This window comes from Seriola lalandi, unplaced genomic scaffold (assembly GCF_002814215.2).
Source record: "Seriola lalandi dorsalis isolate HSWRI2012SDOR001 ecotype SW California unplaced genomic scaffold, Sedor1 jcf7180002054282, whole genome shotgun sequence".
Taxonomy (NCBI): domain Eukaryota; kingdom Metazoa; phylum Chordata; class Actinopteri; order Carangiformes; family Carangidae; genus Seriola; species Seriola lalandi.
The window spans coordinates 325050-352949 of NW_019524835.1; the positions used below are offsets into that span (position 1 = coordinate 325050).

General features: G+C 43.1%; 1 protein-coding gene across 4 annotated transcripts; it reads left to right on the forward strand.

The window, feature by feature from the left end:
• Nucleotides 1-6: 6 nt before the first annotated feature.
• arhgap17a (Rho GTPase activating protein 17a) lies at nt 7-27900 on the forward strand. Of its 4 annotated transcripts, none has more exons than XM_023405674.2 (21): nt 7-519; nt 8625-8664; nt 13090-13194; nt 13438-13470; nt 13966-14042; nt 14821-14932; nt 15641-15717; nt 15874-15991; nt 16741-16809; nt 16986-17067; nt 18052-18179; nt 19696-19807; nt 20023-20104; nt 20237-20317; nt 20406-20519; nt 20714-20805; nt 21367-21514; nt 21792-22076; nt 22841-22989; nt 23178-23720; nt 25245-27900. In XM_023405674.2, the coding sequence occupies exons 1-21, from the start codon at nt 467-469 to the stop codon at nt 25376-25378; spliced, it is 2634 nt and encodes an 877-aa protein (XP_023261442.1). In that variant the 5' UTR covers nt 7-466; the 3' UTR covers nt 25379-27900. The 4 variants fall into 4 exon arrangements, with proteins under 4 accessions (XP_023261442.1, XP_023261444.1, XP_023261443.1 ...); XM_087173828.1 differs by lacking the exon at nt 7-519 and adding an exon at nt 7136-7159; XM_023405676.2 differs by lacking the exon at nt 21792-22076.

The following is a 27900-nucleotide window of genomic DNA, read 5'->3' on the forward strand; positions in this document are numbered from 1 at the left end:
TGGCAGAGGTGAGTCGCCGCCGCTGTTCACTCGGCTCCCTGCTCTGCGCTGGGAAAAAGCGGCCGACGGATTATCCAGCTCGGTAACGTTAGCTCGTCGGCTAACGGTCAAGACAGACACCGAGAAGCGCCATGAAAAGCCGCCGGAGCCAGTGAAAGTTAGTCACGGCTTACTTAGGGACGTTAATGTATGGAAATAAACAAAAAAGGACGTTTGCGGATCATGCCGTCGCCCCCAACGGGGAGTTTTCTCTAGTATTTCCACTTGGGAAAGGCTAGCTCAGGGGCTAGCGAGGCTACAAACTATTTTTAATTGGCTTTGGGCTCAATGGCTCTCGCTTGTTTTTCCCTGTCATAGCGACAGCTTGGGAAATTAAAACGGGGAGAGGCCCTGAGAAACTTCATGACAAACCAAAGCCCGGCTTTGAAGCGTTACTTCGGAAGACTAGACTGGCAAAGGACCGAAAATGAAGAAGCAGTTCAATCGGATGAAACAGCTCGCCAATCAAACAGTTGGCAGGCAAGTACTGAAGTTGTTTACTGATTTGAAGCTCACCAGCAAACACACTTTCTTTCGGTGACTTCCAGGGCTTGTCCATTTAATTTAACTTTAACCATTCACTGTACTTTTCCTTAACTTGCCCTCCAGCAGTTATGGCATTGAAATGTTGCTCAAAAAGGGAAATTACACGAACTAATACAAACAAACCTGGTCAGTGGAGGCTGTGTTGACAAGGTTAGTCTGTTATGAATGACTAATTTGCTTTTAATAGCTGACAACAAGGCTTAAAGACATGGTACTGTTAATAAAAACTGGATGGGGGAGTGTTAAAGGCTTTCCTTGATGTGTGCAAGCGTCCACACTGCTCTCTAAACCCAACCAGATGTCCCTCTTTAAAGAATGAATCAGCTATCTACGCAGTGTTAGCAATAGCACTATCTGATATAGTGGGAAATAAACACCAGCCACGAGTCCAGTTTCCCTGCAGGGTAAAATAGCAGATGTGTGTTGTGAAATTGTGAAAAACATTGAGCATTGCTGGACAGGTTTAGTGATGCATTAATAGTCACTTTTGAAGCTGTTGTGGATAACAGACATTTTCCCACCAAAATCAACCCATGCCAGATTGCATTTTTGAGTTTTTTTTTTTTGGGGGGAGTCTTTGTATAAATGGAGATGCAGAAGAGGTTGAATATTTCAGACGTGCCTATTGTTGGTTGAGTTTGTTTCCCATACACATAAAAAGTTAAGTAAAAGTAAAAACGGTAGCTGCGCAACTGGTCAGATATGGACAGGTAGAAATATTACTGGGCTAATAATAGTGAAGGTTACAAAGCCAGTATTGACCCATACAGATACCATATTATGGCAATATGTTTGTTAGTCCCTAGCCAGGGGTCAGGCCTTTGCTGACCTGTCACTGTCTGGTCTTACATTCTCCTGTGCAGCAGAGTTCAGATATCATCTTAAAGGAAAAAGATGAGAACCGAGTGAGATGGGGCTAATATGGTAAGGCAGTGGATGATTTGCTTTATACTCTGCACTACAGCAAGATTCACTTTCAGTCTGTGCTGATAAAGTGATAGAAACAGCTTCTCCATTAGTGAAACACTAGATGTTCAGCTTCAACCAGACATCAAACTTGAAGCATAAAAAAAACAGATTAATGTGTTTAAGTGATGGAAGTATCTCTCTGTCTCCACTTAAAGCATTCATTTCCTCTAAACTTGAGGCATGTGCCAGTGTCTAAGCTAATAAGTGAATGGATCCACTTTTAGAAAAAGAGCACAAATCCCAACAATGACAATGTGTTCTGCTGTGTTTAGTGCTGTTGTGCAATGACAAACAGTGTCCCCGTGTAACTGGATATCTAAAGTAGCACTGGCTGTGGCCCGGCCTTGGGAGGACAAGAGGGTGAGACACGTCACACAGGCCGTGTTCATCATGGGAGGTTGACGCTCATTTTTTCTGGCATTTTGTGTGTGTGTTTAGTGGTTGTTAGCATGTGGGAATCAACAATGTTTGGCACCTCAGGCGGACAGCGAGTGCACCAAGCACTGGACATCACTGACAGCCTGGGAACGATAATGTGTCTTTTTAAAATAGACTGGCAGTTTTTATTTCCTACATTTAAATAAAGAAAAAAAAAACAGACTGAAATTGAATCCATATATATAAAAGTGTGGAACAACTTAATATTTTCTGTCGAAAATGTGAAAAAGTAGTAAAAAATGCACTTTACATTTGCCAGGGCCAAAAATAACATATGCAGATGTCTTGTTTTGTCCAACCAACGGTTCACAACCCAAAGATATTTCATTATTTCATTATAAAAGACAATGAAAGGCTGCAGATGCTCAAATGTGAGGAACTGGAACCAGCAAGTGTATTGAATTTTGTTACTTGAAATATGATTAATCATTTATGAAATTAGCTGCAGATTGATTTTCTGTCGCAGTATTTATGCGCTAAAAAGTTAAAGATTTTAATAGAAGAATAGAAGAGGCTTGTTATGCTTCTTATCAGTCAATGCAGATATGGGCTATCGGACCAGTACCACACACACATTTTAGTAATTCTTATTGTATCCTCCGAAAAATACAGCTCTGTTTATCCATTATATATTATGTTTTCATAACTTTTAATGAACATGAGTCATTATTTTTGTCATATTACAGTCTAAATTATATGTTGCCTACTTTAATATGATGATACGATAGATGATCTGAAAATGAAAATAATCACAGGTAAGCAGACAAACCAGAGGGAGTTGTCATTAGACAGTCAGAAGTAGAATCTTTGACAGAGATGCAGTAAACATTAATTACCGTCTCGCCATCCCTGTAATGTTTATTTGATGGAAACTATATCAGCAGACTCTACAAAGAGAATCTGCCCTAATAATGTTCCTACAGCCAGGACTTGAGACCAGAAGCAGCAGGGCAGCTGGAATACTCATAATTTCCTCACTGAACTGTACAGCAGTAAATTAAAACTGGAGAGAATGTAATGCAGAAAACAGACACGTGTGTGTGTGTGTCTGTGTGTGTTGCGTGTGTGTGTGTGTGAGCGTGATTGCAGTAGCTTGCTCATTTGTATGCACGTGTAGGGTGGATCCCCTGTGCTTTCATATACATGCGCTTCTGAATGAGAGATCTTGTCAGTGGTTGGAGTAGGAAGCAACCTTTGCTTTTTGCTTTGTCCATTAAGTTTGAACCTGCCTGTGTATCTACATCTGCAAAAATGTTGGAGTGCAAAAGGCCCTCTCCGCTGCCCCCTGGGTTCCTGTGATTGTGTGAAGGTAGAACACAGTGTCCAGAAAGCAGCCGCTCTGAGGAAATCTCTCCTTCTTCTTCTACAAACAGGAAACTGCCTCCCAGAGACATTCTAGTGCTTTCTAGAGAAGAGTAGGAGAGAAAGAGAAAGAGAGAGAGAGCTTGGAAAATTGATGTAGGAGCAGAGAGTGAAACTGAGGTGGAGGGGGAAAAAGAGCAAGTTATTCATTCCAGGGAACATGGTGAAGATTCTTGGGATCTCCTTGTAGAAGTTTATTTCTGTGCGCTATCTTTGAGCTCCCTGGCACTTTACATGCACGTTTGCTGCAGGTTAATTTGAAAGATAGTAACACCTTTCAGGGAGATAACCCATGAATACAGTGTTACAGGCTATAACCACTATCTGAGTAAAGATAAGCTAACAGTCCTGCTCCGCAGATCCAGGGGGAGGACTGAATTCGTCACCGTTCAGCTGATTTTTTTAAGAGTTTACATTTTCTCTGTTTTGCTTGCGATAATTACATCACCTGTAAATTTCAGGAAATCAGACTTAGATAAGTTTGTCAGTCACATGATGTGGTTCAATCAAGGCGTGAGCACAGAGGCTGCTAATAAGGGACGGTTCAAAGGTAAAGGGTATTGTACAGTGAAGGAATAGGCCTTAAATCTGTGTGACCTGAGACATGAAAGTGAACCTGTAAAACACATATCTCAGTTTATTATTTAGGCACCTGAGCTAGAAAATTGCCCTTTTAGCTTGGTTCATTATCTTAGGCTCCTCAAGGGATTTCAGCCACTAGCAGCCAGCAGAAGTCACTCGCATATATGTCACACAACACATTAGTGTAATTGCTGCATCACTTTCAGTTTTTCTGGATTGGTGAGGTAGTTGCTTTGCTACACCAGAGTAACTTCAGTCAGTCAATGATTAGTTTATCACAAATGACTGAATCAGGAGTCTTTTTTTAACTACCAGTGCCCTGTTCTGAGGCTCAGAGCTTCCTGAAGTCGGGTCAACAAAATCACAGATGTTTAAAATTTCCCCCCATGCACTGTGACAGAACGTATACAGATTTTTATCAGAGCTTTTCTCCTCAGTCACAGTGAATCATTCACTGGCATTATAAACCGCTATATTGTATAATCCTCTTTGATACCATATCTAACAACAACAATAGTCCTACTGGCTCAGTGTTACGCAATCCAATGCAGCTCTATTGTATTGTATGAAAGTCCTTCTTTAATACAGAGTCAAGATGAAATGACTTTTTCCCCACAGGGATTAACAAAATGTCATTGCTGAATTAACCAGGACAGGTAACTCCCACATCAGGTATGTGTGCAACTGCTAGTGATAAACTAGACCTACAAGGTCCTGGCTCGGTTTGTTTGTCAAAGTAATGTCTGCTGTCATCCAGATTATTGATTGCAAAGAGAAAAACGTAATCGGCATGACTGTGCATCGTTTAATTATAATCACTTCAAGTAATGCTGACTGTTGGGTGGTTTTGACTTGACTTAGTCTAAAGCCAACGTATCCTCAAGTGACAAACTAAACACAGGTCTGATGTTAACAGCTAAAGATTTTTGACTAACGCTCGGCTTAAAAGGTAGAGTAACAATACCACAGCTGAAATGATTAGTTGTTTAATCAGTAAATTGATCAAGAAAGAATTAATCTGCAACAATTTTGATAATCCATTTATTCATTTGCGTCAGTTTCAAGCAATAATATTGAATATTTGCTGATAGTTATTAATTGTTACAATAACGCAATATAAATATCTGACAGGAAGGAAGCATCCTGCCCTGTCATGATATATAGGTTAGCTTAGCCTTGAGCTATGATCGTTTCAGTTTACAGCTCCATGTTATTATGCTCACTCTCCAGCTCAAGTCTAATGTGAGTGTAACAGCTCACATAATCAGCTACATTAGGCAGGTTGTATGGGCTGAGTCAGTCACTTATTCTCCCAGTTCCTTTCATCTGGGTCCAGTATCCATTACTTTATGCCTTAAGCTGCCAACTGTTGCAGCCGTAAGAGGTGGACCCTCCCTGCTCCTCAGCCTGCTGATTGTGTTGAGTGGCCTGCAACAGCCGCTCTATTGTGCTTATGGCTGCAGTATTTTCTTACCACCCTTTTCCATTTTGATAGTAGATCGTCATGGTTACCATTCTGAACCAGTGGCCACGGCTGTGCAAGGAGGATCTCTGGTTGTTAAGAAGTCACATGCAGCATGCAGTGACACACTTTCCTCCAAAGGCTCCTGCTTCAGTGAGGCACGATGGGGTCAGCGCTATTCGCTGTAGGTCAGCTGATGCCGGCAAAACAATTGTTGTTTTGTTTGTTGTTGTTTGTCCTCTGCTCAGCCTGCACACAGCCTATTTTTGCCTCTGTGACACAGTGCTTTTTGGAGTTGGTTCACACAAATGTTGCTATTATACAAGCTAACGACTCCAAGTATCTTCACATGCACTGATCATTCAGTTGCAACCAAGTTAGGGCAACGTTTGCAAATATCATGTAAACCCCACTCTCACCAGGTTCTCTTGCTCACATCAGCTTCAGTAAGCAGAACTCAGTTAATAGAGCTGGATCACTCATCAAGCTTTTGTATTACTCTTGGCATGTATACAGTTTAGTCTGGTTTCCTCTGGTGTTTTGATTAAATTCAGCTCATGAGCTACAGAGGTCATTAAGTGGACCAGATGTAAAGCGGTGTTTGAACAGCATTAGTTGTGGTGGGAAAAACAGTAAATGTTTTTTTGCAGCCACAGCAAAACCTCTTTTAAAGTGCAAGTCTCACACTGCAGCATGCAGAGATTTGGTGGTCCTGCTGTGGAGACTCATCACTTCTGAAAAATATTAAGTTCTACCTCCATTTTCTTGGCACATTCCTATGTGCCAAGCATAAAGTACGATATTACAGTCCCTCTGGACATTAAGCCAACTAGCAAGCAGAATTTATAGTGGAAATTAAGTGTGCATATAAACATACTTAATAACCTGTTTTTACAGGCGATGTTTGTGATCTATAGGCAGGTATTCATGAAGGGATGAGTCTACTTGATGAACACAGTGGTTTTTCAACAGGACCACATAAAGAGCTCTTCAGCATGTAGGCTACACCAGAACATGGATTCCATACTGTGGCTTCATAATCACGTTGTGTGTGCATGCGGCTCACATTTTTCCTGCAGCGAGCTGGAAGTCTTGTCTGTAGGTTTCTGTGAGTCCTCACTCTGCTTGTGTGACCTCACCAGCTTGGCTATGGCTCTCCTCCGGCGAAGAGAAACTCTTTCCATTCATCTCAAGCTTCTAGATTATTCTGGTTTGGCACTTTTAAGAGTCTTTAACCCCACCCCCAAAATCTCTGCATTTGTATTTCTTTCCTTCTAACCCCCATACGATCATCATCCCATCTCTGTCAGTCTCTCTCTGTTTCTCCCTGCTCCCTGCCTCTGTGTTGTAATTGAAAGCAGCTGTGACAAGGTTACTATAGTTCATAGAAAGCAGTTTTTGGAGGAGGGCCCAGGCTTCATTTAGAGCTCCAGTTACCCTAAATGCAGGCAAGCCACTGTCTACAGGTCCCTTCATTTAGAAGGGTGAGCTTACACTTGACTAGACACAACACAACCAGTGTTACCTGTCATAATCTTGGGTGAAAGTAAAGAAACAGAAAGTGTGGCATTAACATTAACTGATTAATCATTTAGGCTGAAAATGTCTGAAAATGCCTGTTACACATTCCCGAAGTCTAAGGTGATGTCTTTAAATGTATTGTCTTATATTCCACACTCCAAAACCCAAACATATTCCATTTGCTATTGTAAAAGGTGAAAGAGACGAGAGAAAAAAATTACATCTGGGAAACTAGAACCGGTGAGTTATTGGCATTTTTACTTAAAAATTTTACTTAAACAATGAATCAGTTGTCAAACGTTTCGGCTTATTTCATTTTCTGTCAGCCGTACTAAAAGCATGAAGTCTTCATATGTTAACAGTTACCTGACTGGTTGTTGGTAGAGCAGACACTTAACTGACCATGGTCAAATTTTAACGTTTTCAAAGTTTGTTTAATGATTATAAATTCCCACGCTAGTTCTGGATTAACCAAATTGTGTGTCACTGAAACCCCCTAGCTAGAGCATGCAAATTGACATACTAGCGCCTAATATTCTTCTTTAGCTGCATGGATGCACCGAGATGTCAAGGCCAGTACAGACCTTTTCAGGTGGACAGAGTATTGACCAGACATGACCAATCCACTGTAAATAGTTTCTTCATCAATAACATAATAAAATTCAGTGTTAAAGTGAGTCATTACATCATGGCTGGTTATTGACCCAGTTTTTAGCTCTACAGTAGCCCATGGCCTCATTTTACTTTACATAAAAAAAGATTTTGAGAGCACTGGTATTGGATCAGTTACATGCACTGGCAGTGGCTGTCTGTTGAGGTATCAGTAACATGCCAATAAAAACATTCTTTACCTTATTAAAACTCATATAGATCAAAGCATTGATGTGTTTGCTTCATAATATAACTTCTGCACCTGAAAAAAATTAACAATACAGCAGGTGTTAGTGTCCTTCTGTAAGTATACTGCAGTTTTGCTAAATTGAGTCTCTTACAGTTGCATGTCATAGCACCCAACCTGTCTCCTGCCATTGACCCTTTGACTGTAGTGTTGCCTTTTCCTCCCTGTAGTCACAGATGCCACCAGCCTGTGTGATGGTGTTGACAAGCAGTTTGAGCTGCGTCCGTGTTTCCCAGCCTTCTCCTTTTAAGTGAATCTAATCCGTCTGACCTCTTCACGTCCAACTATTAGTTTACTATTAATAGACTAAGGAGCAAGGCTGTGTGGCTGCCCCACGCACGACACCCTGAGCACGGCTAGCTTTGGCTTAAGGAAAATCAAAGTGTGTCGAGCAACAGAGAGGCACCTTCTGTTTGGTTCTCACTGAGTTTAACAGAATCTTTTTATTATCAGATATAATTCAAGCTTGTCACAGTTCATGAGTTTTGAAAAAGGATCATGCAGCTGCAGCAGCTGTAGTCTGACGAGTGTCAGGTTTTGCCTTGGCCTAGATACCAGCCTTGATGAGCAGTGGCAACAAACCCAATACACCCACCCTCTCCTGAAGCATTCCCACGGATGCCGCTGTCAATACCTGACACTATTTTAACGTTGGAAGCACAGCGTAGAAACCAGTCTGTCAGGAGCTGTGTGACAGATATTTCCACAGTGACTAAACAAAGCAGCATTGAAGTACAAATTCTTATCTTGAATAATTGTCTGCCTGTGCTAATCTGAATGCTCTCTGTTGTCTCTTCTCATCCACAGAGCGGAGAAAACAGAAGTCCTCAGCGATGACCTCCTGCAGGTAAATCATTAATCTGACTGTCGAGCTCTGACCGGCTCATAACACTGTTAGCATCTGTTAGGCAGTGGCTGCAGTTTTTGTCCCTGTGGAGTTAAAAACGGTTCATTTGACAAAAACAGTTTTTGTTTAAAAATAGTCCACCATGGGCAAACTGGGGAAAAAGATGGGCATGCATTAAGCACAATATTATTGTTTTGTAGCCACTGTTTTTTCACATTATACACTGCAGGTATTGAATAGAAGGTGAGCCCTCTGTTTATCTCCCCATGCCTGTGCAGGATCACATGACCCTGCTGATGAACCTGCTCGATTGACTTTACAGAGAGGATGTTGTAGGACATCCATATTTTAAAGTTGGTGTTTGTCAGTCTGTGTAGACCTGTTGATACTGGTGTAATCATGGTGCCAAGAGTTTGAATTTGATACAAATACCAGCTCTAGTTTCAGTTTATTTCTGTTCAAATAATGTTTAACTTTCTTATATGCACAATCAAACAGTCTTCCTGTTGTGTAGACACTGACTGTTGTTGGTGCTCAACTTCAGCTCACTTTCTCTCACGTTAGCATCATGTGCCATTGAGAGCTCAAGTCTGTTCCTCTTTGTTCCACCTCAACAATTTCAAAGCTCAAATAGAGTAATTTGCCTTATTAGTCCCTCCCCTTGTCTTGTAGGTGTGTTAATCATTGATTAGCCTTGGTGCAGTTTATAATTACAGTGACAACCTTGTAGAATGTCACTCTCCATTACACATGGTTGCATTTTTTCCCTTAGTGATCTGCAACTTCAGACATATAATTAAACACAATTTTTCTATTTGGTTACTGATTCATGCACCAGCGATTCAGCCCCAACTTGGCTCTCAAAGGCCTTTTAGTTCCCTGTTGCTTTTCTTCATTCCCAGGACACTCATCTTCTCTAAGTCTACATTAACTTGTCTTTAATATTAGCATGTGAGAGGCCAGTACTGGACACAGAATACCAAAATAATGACCACTTGTAACAGTAGATGCAGAATTTCGTTTCTATTTCATTACTGACTTAGACAGAAAATAGTCTGGTTGTAGCTTAAAGAGTAGTTGGATCATGTGCTGACGAAGCCCAAAAGTATGCAAGTATTCATGCAAACCAAGCAGCAGCTGATATCACTTATTAGTTCTTGCTCTCTGGTTGAAGATTGCTAATCAGTGCATTCAGCTGGAGTCGTGCTTTGTTCAAAATAAGACCTGTAAACTCATGGGACTGTTGCTGACACAGTTGAGATGCACTGTGTATGAAAACTGCTGGTGCAGGTATTTCCCAGGGGGAAAACTATTTCCACTCCCTGAGGCCCTCTGAGACAGACAGCAGGTGGGGTTGGGACAAAATACTGGCTGCTCAGCAAAGACATTCCAGCGATGAAGATTGTCTTTGTGTGTGAATGGGAGGCATCATAGATGTACAAACAAACTCAGCTGGCTTTGTGTTATGCCTTGAGGACAGCCACAATGTCTGAAAGCCTCTATTCTTATTATTCTTCTCCCCACCCTCTTTTGTAACCGGTGCATAAACAAACAGCACTGACGGATCTTTAAATTCCTTCGTTAGGTGGTGTGAAAATAAAATGGGTCGTATATGGACAAGAAACACATCTGAGTGACAGCTAGAACATCAGTGTTGTATTTAAAGCAAGCACGAGTGTAATACAAGTGGACAAGCGGACGGCGGTGACTAACCTCTCGGGGTGCTTTCCACTGAGGAGAGGATGTTGTATTATATCTGACAATTGACTTTCACTGTTCCTCAAAGACACGATTGTTCTGCCCCTGTCTGGAAGTCAGCCGCTGTGACTCTGTGGGCTCTGGTTCTCACTTCACAGGGACGTTTCTGTCTGATAAAGGAAAAGGGAGTGAGGGATGGAGACACGGAAATCACTTGACCCCTTTCATTCCTGAGATGGCTGTTTCACATAAAAACAGAAATTCTCTTTTTATCCCTTAATTACTGAAAAAAATCCTTTATTATTTGTGAAATGTTGACTTGAGTTTCTTTCAATTAAACATTTAATTTAAATTTGGTGCATTCACTTTCGCTCAGCCTCCTACTTCTTTTTCTAGCCTCCCACTTCTTCTTCTACAGCATTCAGGGATTTTCTGTTAATTCCCCCCATACAATCCACAATCAAACAGACTTAGTTTTAGTGGTATTTTCACAGTTCACTTTTCTTTTTATCACTTCTCACTACAAAGAATTGAAAGTGACCATAAAAAGCAACTATTTGAATCATCTGAGTTTTAGCTCATGTCATAACAGCTGCTGACCTCTGTGGTGAGAGGTGGCCGGGTGCAACAGCAGCTCTGTGACCGATGCATCTTCAGTCTTGTCCCCCAATACCCCGTCCTGCCCGGGGTGTGCCAGTGAGCCACCCAGCATTCTTGTCCCAGCTGTCCAGTCCTTGCTGCTCTTCTGTTTAGCAGAGGTTACCACAGAAATACTAAAAATAAAGTGTTGAGGGCATTTTTTACTGTAGCTTTAAACACTTATTTATCACTTTTGGAAACAAAGAATATTTTGTTCATCAGTGGCTCACTTGAGTAATTCCACCCTTAATGCGTCATATGGTGTTATTTTTGTTCATTCTGGACTTGTCCAGACATGTTAATATCATTTCTCTTAGGAACCAATAAACAAACACTGGCACACAGACGTACACCTTCTCTGTATTTTTCTCCCCGTCTGTCCCACTTTGTACTGGGATTCCCTGCTTCCTTGATGCGTCATGGGATTGACCAGCTGTTGACCTCATCACACAGCAAGAGGAAAAACACACCCATCTTCCTTTTGGCTCCCAATGGTTCTGCTTAGGTTCTCCCACTCCTCCGCATCTAGTATTTTTTTTTTTTTGAGTGCATGGCATTGTGTCTCACCCCCATTTTGATACAATGAAAGGAAGAAGACTGCAGTACTCCCAGTGCCATGCAACCAAAACACTTCCAATACACCCACACAGGAACTTCGCCCCTAGAGCACAGGGAGGGGGAATCCCCCGCTTGTTTTGTGCCAGGTACTCACTAGACTGAGTCTAAGCAGTGTTTCCAAACCTATAGCCTATGGAAGCTCTGTGTGTGTGTTCAGTAAGTTTGGATTTGACCCAGCTGTTTTGGGAATGCCGGGGGCCACCACGGGTCAGGAATGACGTAAGACCGCGAGAACAGAGGGAGGGAAAAGGCGAGAGGGGAGGACGATGTACGGAGGCGGATATCTGCTGTGGAATTCCTGAGTTCCGACTCCGTTCTGTTTTTGGAACACAATTGTCTGGTATTTGGTTGATCCTCCCTCTGCGCTAGTCTCTCTCCATCTCTGCTCGCTTTGGCCTCTGGACCCCAGTGTTCCCACTATTTACAACATTGTTTGTCCCAGCTCTTGAGTTCATGTTTGTCCCTTTTGAGAGTTTTATTTTCTTTATTTTTTTTTTCAAACAGAAGACACACCTGCTCTGTTACACGCAGCCTGCCACTTGTGGGAAAGTACAAGCGTTGCCAGTGTAAAGCAGTTCTTTGCATCATCAGACTCTGCTGGCCAGACTTTTAAGTAGACTTGAACAGTAACTTGCAATCATCAGTTCTTTTCATGGGCTGGTGACAGTCAGTCTAATGTTGACACTGACTGTCCCTGTCAGGCACCTGGCACGACAAGGACAGTGAATAGTCATCCTGCAGGACTTCAGTCGGCCTCTGTCCTTAAGCCAGAATAGCTGTGCTTCCCATCAATGACAGTATTATATCTTGTCACACTAAAAGCACAGAGTGGATCTGTGCAGTCGGGCCTCGTAGACAGGAGAAAGCCTGTGTAATCAAAAAGGTCTTTTTAAAGCCAAAGAACCCCTCGCTCTCGGTCACAGCTCGGTGGCCGTTGCTATAGAGACACTTCCGATGAGTCATGTGTTTCAAAGATAACATTCCAGTGTTGTTCAGCAGGGACAAGCCTTATCAATCATGTTTATACTTTGACCCCTGACTCCCCGGAGGCCGCTGCAAATCAAATCTCTGCGTGGAACTGGACCTCATTAGCCATTAAGTGTGCACTGTGCAGACACACTGTCGTTTTGGTTTATGGAGACAAGTTAATACTGTTGAAGAGATTAAAGGAGCAGTGTGTAGGATTTTGGGAGTATCTATTGGTAGAAATGCAGTATGATATTCTTCTTTTTTATGAATAAGTAACAGTAATAGTAATAAAGACACTTATACTGGAACAATCATGACAGGATGTAGTCCAATACTTAAGTTTACCAAAATTGATTTTAAATGAATCCAACAATCCAAAAATCTTCTCACCTAAACTACAGAAAGTCTTCCACCGTGCTCTTGGATGACTTGATGTATGACACTGTCCACAAAGGACAATTGCTAAAGATCTCCTCTTGCACATTTTCATCTTACACGCAGATCGAACGGCGCATGGAGTTGGTGCGTGTGGTGTCCCACAACACACACAAGAGGATGGTGTCATGTCTGCAGGGACACATTGGTGCAGATGCAGAGAAGAGACATGTAAGACACGAAGCATGTTCCAATGACACCTCTGTTATAGCTCCAGTTTACCTTTGACACACTAACTTCATCAATCAGTTGTTGCAGGATGTGTACTAGCTTAATTTTTAGCATCACTTCCCACACAAATTTTGAGTTCTCACTGTTTTTAGTTGAACTGACTACAATTATCCACAGTAGGCCAACAGTCCATGATTTCTCTTTTGTGTTTTCTACCCCACACTACCCAAATATGCACTACAGTCCGTACCACGCCTCTATACAGGAAATGGGCAGGTAAAAACACTGATTATTTATTCCATTCTCTGGTCCTCAGCAGCACTTGCTCCATTTCCCACTCAGACATCTGTCATCTTTATTCACTATGCATGACACTTTTGCCTTTGGGATTCTCTGGTAAAGAACAAACAGGATGTTGAAGACTCGTAAATGTTTTTGCACAAATATAAAGTGTGTAAGTGTAAAAAAAAAAAAAAAAGCTTCAGCATTGTCATTTGATAGATGTCTTACTTCCTTAGTTTGCATCTTAAATCCCGTTTAACATCTGTATTTTCCTCCTGTGCTCGGAAATCTCTCTTCCTCTTCCTTACTGTGTGAATTTACTGTCGAGCTGCTCAGTGGAAAGTCCTTGATGAACTTTCCATTGCTTTGAACGTCTAATAATGAAGCTACTGTATAGATATAGGTACTTCTGAGCATCTACATAGTAGGACATAGTTTATGTCTCAGTGTGAGTCTAATCGCTGTCTGCATCTGTCACACACACCACAGAAAAAGCTTCCTCTGACAGCACTATCCCAAGCGATGGTGGAAGGTGGAAACCAACTGGGAGAGGACTCCTTGATAGGGTGAGTACGGTGATTGATTGACATACCACATTGCCCCATCCTCCTCCCTGGCAACTGTTGCTATATGGAGCAGATGCACCCCAGAGAGTGTGAAATATGAGGCCACGCATTCAGGGCAACCAACCTGCCCAGTTTTGTTTTGTGTTGACAGGACTTTCAACAGTTCCTTTACGTGAGGATGAAATCACTCGTCGTAACTGAGAGACACATTTAAAACAGGACCAGACAGTTTGTAGTTGAGGATCTAGAAAGTGAATGTCTCCAAGTCTCTGCAGCAGCCGTGTGTCTGTCTGGAAATAATGAGGAAGAGAAAGTACATCAGTCAGTCTGCTAGTAATTATGATTTATGTCAACTGTCAGCTACACTGTTTTTGTTTTTTTGTTTTTTGTTTTTTGTTCAGGGAATTCATTGCATGAAACACTGTGGCCCAGAACAATGACTCATTATTGTAGGTCGACAGTCACCAAGCCACCGTGTGTGTGCTCCTGGTTCTGAGCTAGAAATGATGACATTATGTTGACCTGTTTTTGCTTTCAGTTATTGACTGAAACAGAGGATTATGTTCTGTGCTAGTGGCACAGATTGTAATCCGTCTGTGTTGTAATGTGAATAAATTGACGTGTCATTACACTGTTTTCAGAAGACCTCACATCCTCACCCGGTAGTGATAATGATGCATGAATCTGAATGTGTTCCGATTTGAAAGCTCTTTTCTCTCCCTCTCTCTCTCTCTCTCTCTCTCTCTCTCGCTCTCTGTGCTGGCGTGTGCATTAACAGGAAGATGATGGAAGTGTGCGGCGAGGCAGAAAATCGTCTGGCATCAGAATTGATGCAACATGAGCTGCAGATAGAGAAGGATGTTCTGGATCCCCTCAGCCAGCTAGCAGAGGTCAGAGACCTCACATCTCCTGGACACAGCAACAGTTGAACACAAGTTTAAATATTTAAAAATAAACCTTTTATATCTCTTTGCTTGTTTAAAATATCATCCCCAACCCTGTCTTTTTGTTGTACACTGCCCAGTTGCAAATAAAATAGAGCTTTTGAGCCAAAGTCACATGGACTCACATACCACATACCATATTGGCTAGTTTTGGTAATGTGATCCTGTGAGGTAGGAGAAGAAAAAGTCAAAACAAAGCTGATTCCAGCCCTCGCAACATTAGCTAAACATAATGGACTTTGACTGTGGTTTGCCATCTGTCCACTTTGTTATACCAAGTTTCCCCTAACGCGAGTAACTGTTGAGCCACCAGACATCTATATCTTTCTACCCAGAAACCTCGCATTTTAGTTTGGTTCATTACAATTGTCCCTCCTGAAAAGCTTTGCTACTGTTTTGGTTTGGAGGGGGCCAGGAGCCATTTACAGGGGTCTTGGTGTGACAAATTTGTGCCATTTAAGTATAAAATGTGAAATAAGAGTATTGCACACTGTTGCAGGTTTTTCTATTATTTTCCTGTTAAAAAGAATAATCAGCAGTAAGATCTTAGTATAGTCATCCAGGAAGAGCAAAACTAATATTTGCCAGGTCTTTGTCATCGAATAACTTTTTAGGCTTTCATATCTTGGTGTGTTTTGGATCTAATTTTTGTAGGTCGACATCCCCAACATCCTGAAGCAGAGGAAACAGCTGGCCAAACTAGTGCTGGACTACGATTCTGCCAGAGCAAGGTCTGTCTCATCGCTTTATCCATATTGATGCATCCTGCGAGCACAAGAAATGAAACCGAGTCCACATTAGAGCTTCTGAATATCACATTGTGGTTCTATGTCACAGAAATAGTCTCATCCTGTTTTCCAATTTTCCCTTTGTCTCTCCAACCTCAGATGGTTGCAGGCAACCAAGTCAATAATCTCAGGAACAAATACACAAGCACTGACGGCCAAAGCTGACCTACTCAAGGAGGAGGTGGATGAGGCCATGAACAAAGTGGAGCTTTGCAAGGTAACCAGCATGCATGTAGATGACCTATCGCTTCATTGTAGTCTTGTGTATCGGGTTCATAGCAGCCTAGTGTCTTTGATCCTGAATGAATAGAAAGGCTAAAGGTCATTTATGGTCTTAGTGGACTGAGTAAAAGAAACTGGAAATAGTCCTAGCCATAAAATCATCACCGTATAACGACTGGACAGTCCAAGACCCTCGGGCCCTCTGACCCAGTTTGCTGACGCAAAACAAATGGCTGAAAATGCCCCGTCAGCTCTGTGTGTGTGTGTGTGTGTGTGTGTGTGTGTGTGTGTGTGTGTGTGTGTGCGTGCGTGTGTGCGTGTTTGTGTGTACTTGCATCAATTGAGTTGAGTCACTGGTGAGTTCTAGTGCGTCGTGGCTGCATGTTGTGTCAGGTTTTCTGTCCAGGAAGCGCAGGGCCTTGTGTTTCCCCTTCACCAGCCCTCCCTCCCAGTCTCTCTGAGTCCTGCCAGGAGCAGGAGGATTTATGACTCGCGTGGTGCTTAGCTGACCACTGACGCCACCTGAAGTATCCAGTCTTTTGACTGATGACACTCTGTTGTGGAGATGGAGTTCTTTAATAGATTAATAATGGTTTATTACAATAAAATTACTCTTCCCCTTTCTTGTTACTCGTTTGTATTCTTGACTGCACTTTTTGACTTGGTTTAGAAAAGTACTATATGAGTAATATTAAGAATATTGTTCTTAATTCTCCTGTTAAACTTCCTGTCTTTCCTCCACAGGATCAACTGGCTGCAGACATGTACAGTTTTTTCTCAAAGGAAGGCGACTATGCCTGCTTCTTTGTAACGGTGAGCACAGCGAGTCAAAAATGTGTTTGCCTGAGTTTCTGTGGGAATGTTCACAGCTGCAGAGTAACAGGGGAACACAGACTTGGCCAGCGATTTTTATTTACTTTTCTATCATGTACTTTTACTGTTTGTCTTCTTCTACTCACCATCTATTCCTCTCTCTTTTGTTTCTGTAGCTCTTAGAAGCTCAAGCTGATTACCACAGAAAGTCTCTCACTCTTCTGGAGAGCGTCTTGCCAACCATCCAGGCTCAGCAAGGTATAATGCACTCAAACATGCCTCTTCACACACACCCAGTTAACACGAAACAGTGCAGCGCTGTTGTAGGAAGTACACACAAGAAGGCTCTGTGCGGCCCATAATATGGTGCCTTTTTACATGTTTCCTGGAGAATGCGCATGTTTTTCTTTGGTGTCTGTGTTGTTTGGTGTCACTTTTAAACCTTTTCCCTCATACACATTTAAGAAGGTGTGTTCCTTATTCCCCTTTCTGGCTTAAGAAATCGACCAGCTACTGCACCTTTAGGTGACATCACTTTGGGTTTCTAACTTCTGGTTGCAGTAACTGCTAAAAGCCACAGCTGAGGCCCAGATATTAAAGAATAGTCTTTTGTTTTCACTGCTTTGCTCCCAGAAATAATCTATTTTTCCCTTTTTACCAACATAATGTTTCTTATTAAAGCTGTCTTGTTCAAGGAGCTTGTTTTTTTCTGCGCTAAATACATGTGGTCTAAACCGGACAAGCCTGGTCTCCCAGCATGTGGTGATGACTCACGAACTCCACACACACACACCCCCCACCTCTTCTCACATCACACCCACCTGGGTTTTTGCAGGCCCCCTCCACCCCCTACCCTCACCACTTCACTCCTCTGCCTCCCTGTTCGCTCGCACATTAGCTCACACATACGCACGTAAATACAGAGAGACAGCCGAACAGTCACTCCTGCTGGCTGGGAGCATGTGGTTATTATTTGACAGCACCCTGTGGGGAGAGTGAGGAAGACTGGTTTGGAACTGGCCCGAGGGAGCGTCACTGACCCAGAAATCTGCCGTCCAGACCAGCAACAGGCTGGTTCGCACCAAGTCCTGTCTCAGTGCTGAAATGATTTTTATTGCAGAATGACAGACGGGTCATACGAAGCTACTTTTTTTGGTTTCTTTTGTCTCCTCAGATTTGAAACAATGTGTCTTGCATCACTGCGTCTCACTCTTCACTGTCAATCTTCCCTTTCGTGATTAGACTCGTGGACAGAGAAGCCTGCGTTCGGCACGGGGCTGGATGAACATCTGAAAAGGAGCGGAAGGGAGATCGCCCTGCCAATAGAAGCCTGTGTTATGATGCTTCTGGAGACTGGCATGAAGGAAGAGGTGAGGAAGTGAAGACAGAGAGGGAGGCTGTGGGGGGAGTGGAATCACATTGGTATGGATCGTCCTCTCCTTCTGTAAGATGTGTGCAAAGAGAGACTGTAATAAGAAGTGAAAGGGAAGTGTCTGTCACGTTAGAAGCAGCGTGACCCCGAGGAGGCGCTTGCTATATTTTTGGACTATGAGGCTCAAGGGGTAACTCAACTGACAAATATAATTTAAAAGTGCGTTTGCTGTAGTGTGGTCTCATGTGGATACACCTCACATCTCCACTGCCTTTACAGACTTAAAGTTGCACTCTTAAGATTTTTTTTTATATTAAAGCTCCTGAAAACCTGCCTTCAGAAAGTTAAGTGATCGTCTATACTGATGAATATTCATAACTAAATAAGCAGTGATCAAAGTAAAAAAAATATATGTTTAGTTATGACCCCGGGTTCATCGCTGAAGACGTGTCAAAGTGTCACCGGAAAGGAACCTTAGAAAGTGGTGAGAGACCAGAACAGAGCAACAAACGAGAAGAGAAACTCACATTCAGTCACAATCCTGCTGTGACATCCAAGGAGGCAATTGTTTGCTCGCATGACAGCTTTAATTAAATGGAAATAATGTCTCATTGCTGTGTGTCTGTCAGCTTGTTTTCGACTTTATGCTAATTGCCAAAAACTGATGAATACAACTTTAAGTAGAAGTGACCAGCAGCAGTCAGCTGTGATTCAGACATTGCTATATATCTTCCTCTGGGCTGATTTCCCTCTGCAGTGTTTAATAACATCAATATGATTTTGTTTGCTCATCTGGTCGATTGCTCCTTTGTTCTCCTTGTTTCACATGTAAGAATAAAGAGAGCGGTCACAGCTTGTTAAAAGTCACATGAAGCTGTGGCTGTGATTAGTGGCTCTGCTGGTCACTGACATAATTGAAACCAAGCTTTAAGTTGTTTGTTCACATGAACATCTTAAGACTGATGGAGATGACTGGACGGACGAACTGTAAACAGGGGAAACTCCTGTGTCTCCGTAATGTTGTTCCAGAGACGCTGTCGGCCGTTATGCTACAGTGATGATTTATGAAATGTTTGAGATGTCCTTTTCCCGAAACAAATATAGAATACAATAGAATCCACTTGTCTCCCGTCCATAAATCATATCTCTTTGTGCATGTACTAAAAAAAAAAGAGCTTAAGACAGTGCAAGTGTTAACTGCAAAGGGCTTTATTTGTGGCCCTATTCATTCCCTGTGTGTGTCATTATGGTGTGAAGACAGGCTTTGTTTATGTGTCAAAGTAAAGAGCTTGCTGTGCTGTGAGGGCGTGTTTGTTTGCCTGCGTTAAGGTCTCATTATGTGCAGCTGGCAGGGGGAGTTTATGTAGTGGGGTTATACACAGTCTATCTGTAATTGACTGTTAAGATATTGTGTGTGCATCAGAGTGTTGTGTGCACATTGGATGCCTGCGTGTATCTTTGTTTGCTGGCAATGTTACTGTGGTTTATTTGTCTTTTGTGTGTTTGTGTGTCAGGGTCTGTTCAGAATCGCAGCCGGGGCATCCAAGCTCAAGAAGCTAAAGGCGGCACTGGACTGTTCCACTTCACAACTGGAGGAGTTCTACTCCGACCCCCACGCTGTCGCTGGTACGTCCCAAACCAAGGCCAATTTTTTTTAATATAAAACTTAAATCAAAATCCATGAACAAAGAAAGGTGTGTCACTTGAGGTAATTTACATTTATTGAATAGTTCGTATTTGTGTCTCCGTGCCTTCTCTGTTACAACCTCTACGTGGTCTTTTCTGTGGCTTTTATAAAGTGGCTGAAGAATTTTAAACTATCAGTGGATGTGTGTTTTCAGGAGCACTGAAGTCCTACCTGAGGGAGCTGCCTGAACCTCTAATGACCTACCAGCTTTATGATGAGTGGATCCAGGCGTCCAGGCAAGGCTCATAACATTCTCACTGAAAATGAAATGTGCAAATAGGGAAGGATATTTGAGCCATTGAGCCTTTTGTAGACTGGAACTAAGTACGTGCTCGCTTTCAATCATATTTGTTTTTCTATCTTTCTAGTGTGTCAGACCCAGACAAGAGGCTCCAGGCACTCTGGGTTGTTTGTGATCAGCTACCAAAGAACAACAGAACCAACCTGAGGTTAGTTATTTTCACAAGAAAGCTCGTCACACTTTCATGTTTTTCTGTTGCATGTTTTCACCCACGTTACTCCCGTGTTTTCATGCAGGTATCTGGTGAAGTTTTTAGCCAAACTGGCTCAGGACAGCGAGGTGAACAAAATGACTCCCAGCAACATTGCTATAGTCCTGGGACCCAATCTGCTCTGGGCCAAGACTGAGGGGTGAGAGGGGATTGAGGGAGGGGATCATACTGATGACGAAGAAGAAAGTAGCTACAGTGTTTGTCGTGTTTTAAAAAATGAGACAATCTTTGAAAGGCATAATTCTAGTCTTGGAGTCTGTTATTTTTAGCTTAGAGTGCCACTCGTTATGGTGAAAGCATCTAATTTCTGCTCATCTGTATGTATACACCCAGGACTCTGGCTGAGATGGCTGCAGCTACCTCTGTGCACGTGGTGGCCATCGTGGAGCCCATCATCCAGCACGCTGACTGGTTCTTTCCTGAGGGTAAGCTCTGGATCCCTGTCCAGCTGTTGCTTTGCAGTCTGACCTTCTCTCCTTTACTTGCAGCCAATCACAGCCCACCGTTGCATCAGTGAAGGAAACTTAACTGCCTAGTAAGATATGTACTCTGGAGGTCAGAGTGAAGGTTGATGAAAACAGATGTTACATATTCCCTTAATACAGCTTGTGTTAAGTTAAACATACAGCAAAGCAAATGAGGTGAATACAAATACAAATATAGTTCTACATTACACATTTTTTGACCAGAAGAGGCCTTTTTAGGTTATTTTCCACTATTTATCTATCTTTTTATCTTTGGCTGTAAAAGACACCTTCACTTTGTTCCAAAACAATTCTGTCTTGGTCGGAGTCAAAGCCAATTTGCCTTTTAATCTGTGTATTTTAAGATAAATTGACTGAATTTCACCATAACTGACCATCGCCTGTACACATACAGAGAGGGATAAAAATATCATCCTGTTGTCCATTGGCTTCAGTAGCACAAGTTCAAACTAGATGTATACCAGTCTGTGTTGGTAAATCCAGCCCTCTCTCCTCCTGCAGAGGTGGAGTTCAACGTGTCCGGCATGTTTTCAATGCCCATACCTGCATCCAACCACAACAACCACCTAGATTATGACTGTGGCACCATTGAGAGGAAGAGGCCTGGCAGTATGGTGGTACCAGAGAACGACACAACACGCAAAGACAAGTAATCACCCCGGAGATGCTTTGTACCTCCTGTCCCACAGCATTCATGACTTACTCCAGTTAATACTTTGGAAATAATTTTGCCTGTAATCCAGTTGCTTTTTCTTGTCCCTGTCTTTTGCTTCTAGTAAAGTTTGGGCTAAATTGGATCCTTATAATCAATATATAATCTTAACAGTTTTACTGACTTCTCTCAGAGCTCTGGGGTTTTGGTGATTCTCTGTCCTGCTCTGTTTTCTGTTTTTCTCTCTCACTGTGTCCCTGCTCTCCCCGTGTAGCACCCCTAACAAGCACTCGGACCACACCCTTCGTAGAGGCAGTAACACCTTAGGTAGAAAGCAGCACACTTCACCTGCCTTCCAGCCTCCTTTACCCCCTGTGGAGGCTCCAGGGCAGGGGCACGGGGCCGGGCAGGTCCCCCAGCCCGCGGCCGAGCCCCAGCCCCAGCCGCAAGCTCCTCCGGGGGGTTCAGGGTCTGACACAGCCCAGCATAGCTTGGCGCAGGGTTTGGCAGCTCTTGCAGCCGCTCAGCAGCTTCTAGCCCAGCACACAGAAGAGCTCAGGTAAGGGCTGCTTTCCTGCATCTCTGCTGCTGGTGGAGAATGACACAGCATGCCATGCAGACAGACAAACAGACAGACAGACTTTTACACTTTCATGTACTTCTCTGTGAAGTGATGAGGTCAGTCTGTCTGGCCTTTTTAAAATGTAATGGATTAATAATGCATGTTTCACCGGTAGCTTGCGGACACCTCACTTTGTCACTTTGGTTCAGCTTGTTGTTTCTCTAGAAAAACCACAAGTTTTCTTACACCACTGCCACTTCCAGCTATGCAGACCAGACTTGTCTGAGGTCAGCCCACTGAAACAGCACAACAATGGCTGCTGTCATTCCGCTAACAGTCACTCTCAGGGCCTCTCGACTTCCCATCCCTCTGCTTTCCTCCCCAAATCACTGGAATCAGCAGGAACTTCACACTAACTGGCTCAAACTGCTTTGAGAAGCCTGGACATTGGTGCCTGTTACGCAACGGCTGAAGGGTGTCTTTGATTTAGTTGGTGAAAGGACAACATTCATTTCCAGACAGATAACACTATTCAGCTCAGCATTCTTTTTCGTCCTTTACAACACTTGACCCTGCAGACGAGTTTGCTTTTAAATAATGCTGTATCTGCTCTAATAGCTCTAACCTTCATTAAAAAAAAAAAAAAAAGAAAACATTCAGCAGTGAATGCTGCTGTATGAGCAGTATCCAGAATTTCAGAATTCTGGGTTAGAATTTGAAGGATTTTTTAAAAAACCTTTCTTTTTCCGTCTTCTCCAAAGCAACCCAAAGCTTCGTGACTCCACGACCGCCCCGACCCCCCTGCTCCAGAGGAATGGCTCTGGAGGAGGCGGCCAAGCTGCAGGACAGCTGGGCACCGGGACCCCCGGGGCAGGATCCATGGGGCCCAGTCCTCATATGATGCGCAGAGGTAAGAGTCTGCACTCTCATCTGGTACAAATAGACATATTTCTATAATATTGTTAACAGATATTTGGCGTTTTCTCAGCTTTTATTGTTGGCCAAATCGTATTCTTTTACCTTTTTCAGTGGAAACAATTTTTCTGTCAGGATATATATATTTGATATTCTTTTCCACCAATAATTATCAACTTACAGGTACCAAGAAACAGGCTCCTGCCCCTCCCAAGCCGACAAACCCTCCTCCCTGCCAGCCCTGCAATTCAGTGAACCACACCTCCTCCTCAGGCTCATCCCAGTCCCTCAGCCCGACTCCCAGACCCCTGTCCAGCCACTCCCCCACCTCACCCACCTCTCCCACCTCCCAGCCATGTGCCACACCCAGACGCCACTCCAGCAACCAGCCGCCGATCCAGGCGCCCAGCCATCCGCCCCCAGAGCCCCCGACGCAGGCCAGCCCTCCGACACAGCTCTCATCACTCGGTCAGTCCGGCGGGGACCAGCAGAGCGCGGACCCCTCGCCTCCAAGCACCCCGACCCCTCCAGACACCCCTCCGCCCTCCACTGCCACCCAGGATGTAGCTGCTCCTCCGTCCCCGTCTCCCTATCAGTCGGGCTCTCTTCCGCGGCCGCGACCCGTCCCCAAACCCCGGAACAGACCGAGCGTCCCGCCGCCACCCCAACCCACCACACTGACCAATGATACTAATGGGATCTGTGCCACTGCTTACAAGATGATGGGTGAGTGTTGCCTCTCAAATAATGACAGCATGTAAATACTTTGCTTTAGTTTGTATATGAATGTCACTGCTGAACACTAATGTGCACTCTTGCTAATAGTCTTGCGTTGTAATACCTCCACAGGTTAAAGAGGCACCTGTGAGAGGTTTGTTATTAATTGACCTTTTCACTAGCAGCACTTGCACTTTTTGTGTCGCTCCTCACCGTGGACATTTAGTTCTGCCTGCCGCCTCCGTCAGATCTCATTTACTTCAGCCCTGATGCTCGACTGTCGAACTGTGTATCAAAGTATATGCATTGAACAAAGGGACGAGAGAACAAAGCCACAGGAGGGAAGGTGAACTGCCGGTTGTCCAAGTCAGTGTGCAGTGCTGACAGCTGGTGAGCGGGGAAGAAGAAGAAGAAGAAATCATCAAAACCAATTAGTATCTCCACATGAATTGATCGAGTTTAATGAAATTAGCAACATCCCATCATTGTAACTCATCTTTTTTGTTGCTTTTACATCGTCCTTTCAAAGTCACTGGCGAGTTCTTGTTTCCTCCTATGGCTTCGTATTTCCAGCAGTCGAACCTCATGAGGAGTAAATGCCAGAGATGAGAGCGACATTACATATGGTGCCCTTTTTTTAATCATGACAGCCTCGCATCAGGGCTCTCATTTATCATGAGTCACTCATCTTCATCTCCAGTCACTGAAATGCGATATACGAGTATGTAAGGGTTTGAAACTGATGTGTTCGTACCAAGGCTGATTTTACAAACTGTGGTCATTTTCAAACCCTCAGTCGACAGATTGTGTTGTTTTTTTTGTTTTTTTTTAAATGTGAAGTATTGTATATTGTTTCTCATCGTAGGTATTGTTGTGGCGTTTTGAAACCAGTGTGTAACCCTGACGTGCATGTTTGCATGTTTATAAATGGACTGTTCTTGTCTTCTCACTAATATAGCTGCAGATGTCGCACTCAGCTCTTCATATCAATCATTGCATTCAGATGTAACCTGGGGATTTCCTGCACTATTTTCTCCACAGCTCTGGTCAAACAGATTAATTTCAAACTTGCTTCACTACTCCTGCTTCAGATTACACACACTTCACTTTTTCCATCTGCCCGTTGCTCTGCGGCTCACAGTCTCTGAGCAAACACCGCCCCCTGCTGTGGCACTGAGCCGCTGCCGAGCCTCTGCTGCTGTTTTAGCTATGGAAAATATTACACAGGCTCATTGGATGGCATACTTACACCAGCTTTAAATGTTTTCATACTGCAGGATGAAGCTGCACATGGTTGTGATTATGGCCATTGTTCTTCTAATGTGGGCATGGATAGTCTGTTTATGTTTGCAGGATGTTCTGTGTGAATGTCTGCATGCATGGAAACGTGTTACTAACTAACACAAGTGGTGACAGACAGGATCTTTTCTGATTGATTTTGTCGTAGTTATTTATTTTCTGTTTAAAGCTTCTGCTCTTCGCCGTCTCCTCACTGTCATTTCTTTGTCTCCCATCTTGTGTCTCGCCCTCCAGACCCGGCGATGTCTTTCAAAGGGCTGAGTCGTGCTTTGGTCCCTGAGCTCGCTGTAGACCAGCAGCCAGCGACGGCCTCCGCCCTGCCTCTTCCCAAAGACTGTGACCTGGACACCGAGAGCACTGTCCTATAAAGAGGACATGAGGAGACGAGGACACGCGCGCCGCTCCAGTGCGCCCACGCTCCTCCTCTCATCAGACACACACCTCATTTAGTCTCCTTCTGTTTTAGTCCCAGCTCATATCTGCAGCCCTCGACCTCTGCTGTTATCTTCTCCCAGTCCAGTGTAAATGAAGGACTTTAATGTGACATAATGCAGCTTCTGGCAGCCATGATGGAGGTTACAGAGCTCTGGGTGAATAAAGGCTATGATAGTAGATTGTGTTGAATAGGCGCGGTTAATGTCAAAATAAATAAGACGGTTTATGAGAAACCAAAGTATCATCTTGTTGTGAGCACATTTGATTGATTAACCGATGTAGCTGCTGCGCGTGAACATCACTTACTTTTAATATTACTGATGCACATTAGTTGGATTAGTTGGAATCCAAAAAAAAACAGTAAATTATCTTTATATTACACATGATGTCACTTGTAATATGTCAGAGTTGGAGCTGAAAGTCAATGATTCAGCAACAATTTTCATAATCGAAGAACCAGTTTTAAGCAAAATGCCAAGAATTCACTGGTTCCTGCTTCTCAAATGTGAATATTTGCTTGTTTTGTGACAGTAAGAGGAATATCTTTGGGTTTTACTTGGACAAAACAAGCAACCTGAATGTGTAAACCTAAAATAATTTGCATTTTCTTTACTTTTTTGGCATTAAATGATAAATTGAGAAAATATCTGCCATGAAAATATTTTTTTTGTTGTAACCTCATAGGGAAAATTACCATATTAGATAATTTAGTTCACTCACAGTCAAACAGAACCGATCTCTTCTCACACACCCACCATCTCATCTCCAGCCTTAAAGCTGTTATTAGCCATTATTTACTTACAGAGGGTCCTCCTGACCTCCATGATGGTTCCAGATGTGGTTGCGAGGAGACTTGTGACACAAAGACTCTACACTGCAACACACACACACACACGGCACCACCATCTCTATCTTCATACTGCGCTTCCTGCAGAACAAGCTCCAGACAATCAGCAACAAACAGCAGAGCGTGAGGACCGGAGATTCGCCTGTAACACCGTCAGACAACTGTGCTAACGATGATGCATAGCAATATAAAGTGTGGGTACTGACTGTTGTGAGGGGGGAGGGGGGGGGGGTCATGGGGAAAGCCAAAAAAAAAAAAATGGACTGATGAGACCTGTGTGGAATTTGGTGTGAGGTGTTTTTGTATTTTTTACTGTTGAAAAATGGCCTTAGAAGAAGAACTGAAAAAAAGATGAGGTATTTCTGCAGCACAGGGGGGAGGACGGGGCAAAAGGTCAGCCGGTGAAGTAGAAACCAAAACTGTTGCTTAAGGTGTAGCTGGTGACTGCAGGTTTCCAGTCGCCTCAAACACTTGATTCCCCCCCCCCCTTTTTTTGTATGGAAACCCCATTCTTTCAACCCCACCCTCACTCTTGTATTTATTTACCAAGTTAAAAACACACATTCCCTGTGGCTTGACATAATTAATGCAGTCTTTAAATGTAAATCATGCCTTATCGGTTCCTCCCAGAACCATACAATAAGCATTATATATTTACTGTACGGAGGATATACTTGTCTCCTAGTACTACAGTATTTCCAAGAAGCTGTCTTGGCAACAGTTACGTTTCAGGGATGTAAGGAAGGTGATTTGACCCTCTGCAATAGAAGACGTGTATGGTTCTGTATTATTCCACAAAAGTTGTGTATTTAAATGTGTTGATTTCTTTGGGTTTTTCTAAGCTGAAGTAGCAGGGTGATTTACCCTCCCAGCCTGAACGCAGTCAGTATTTTTGCCTTTCTGTTTTTCATCATCGTTGTGTTTTCTCTGGTGTTTTTGCCGGAGCATTACACACAACAGGCTGTGTGTGAGTGAATGTAGTGAAAGGACAGTTGTTGTTTTTTTTACCAGCCTCTTGATCCTGAACAGAAAGACGCATAAACAGCTGATATTGCACTTGAGCGCAGGCCAATGAGTGGTTTCCTAGCTTAGGATTTTTTTTTTTTCAGTCTTTCCCACTGAGCTGAGAACACGCTGCTGTGAAACCTCAGTAGTGATGTGGTGTTAGATTTTGCCAGGTCAAAATATTTTTTAAAAATGGCTTTGTTGTATTTTCTATGTACGCTTTGCTTTTTTTGGCCTCAGATATAATGCAGAGTTTGGTTCCTACAGGACTGACTTAATATGGTACCAATGGAGAGAGTGTCAGATGTTGCAGTTGCCCTGAAAACGAGTGGTGTTTTTCAGAGACAATCGAGCATTATTATCCCCTCCTTTCTCTCTTTGCTCCTGTACCTTGCTGCCTTATCCCTGTGCATCAACAGAGCTTGGTATCTCAAGGCTCTTTAAGACAAACAAATGCCATTAAACTAGAAATGATAATGCTGCGTTTTTAAGCTCCTTTTGTATGTATGCTGTCTGGTGAGCTCAAATGTTGAATAAAAACATGTAATATGAATGCTTGGTTGTACCCCCTTTCCAAAGAAAATAAAGTATATGAAGAAACTA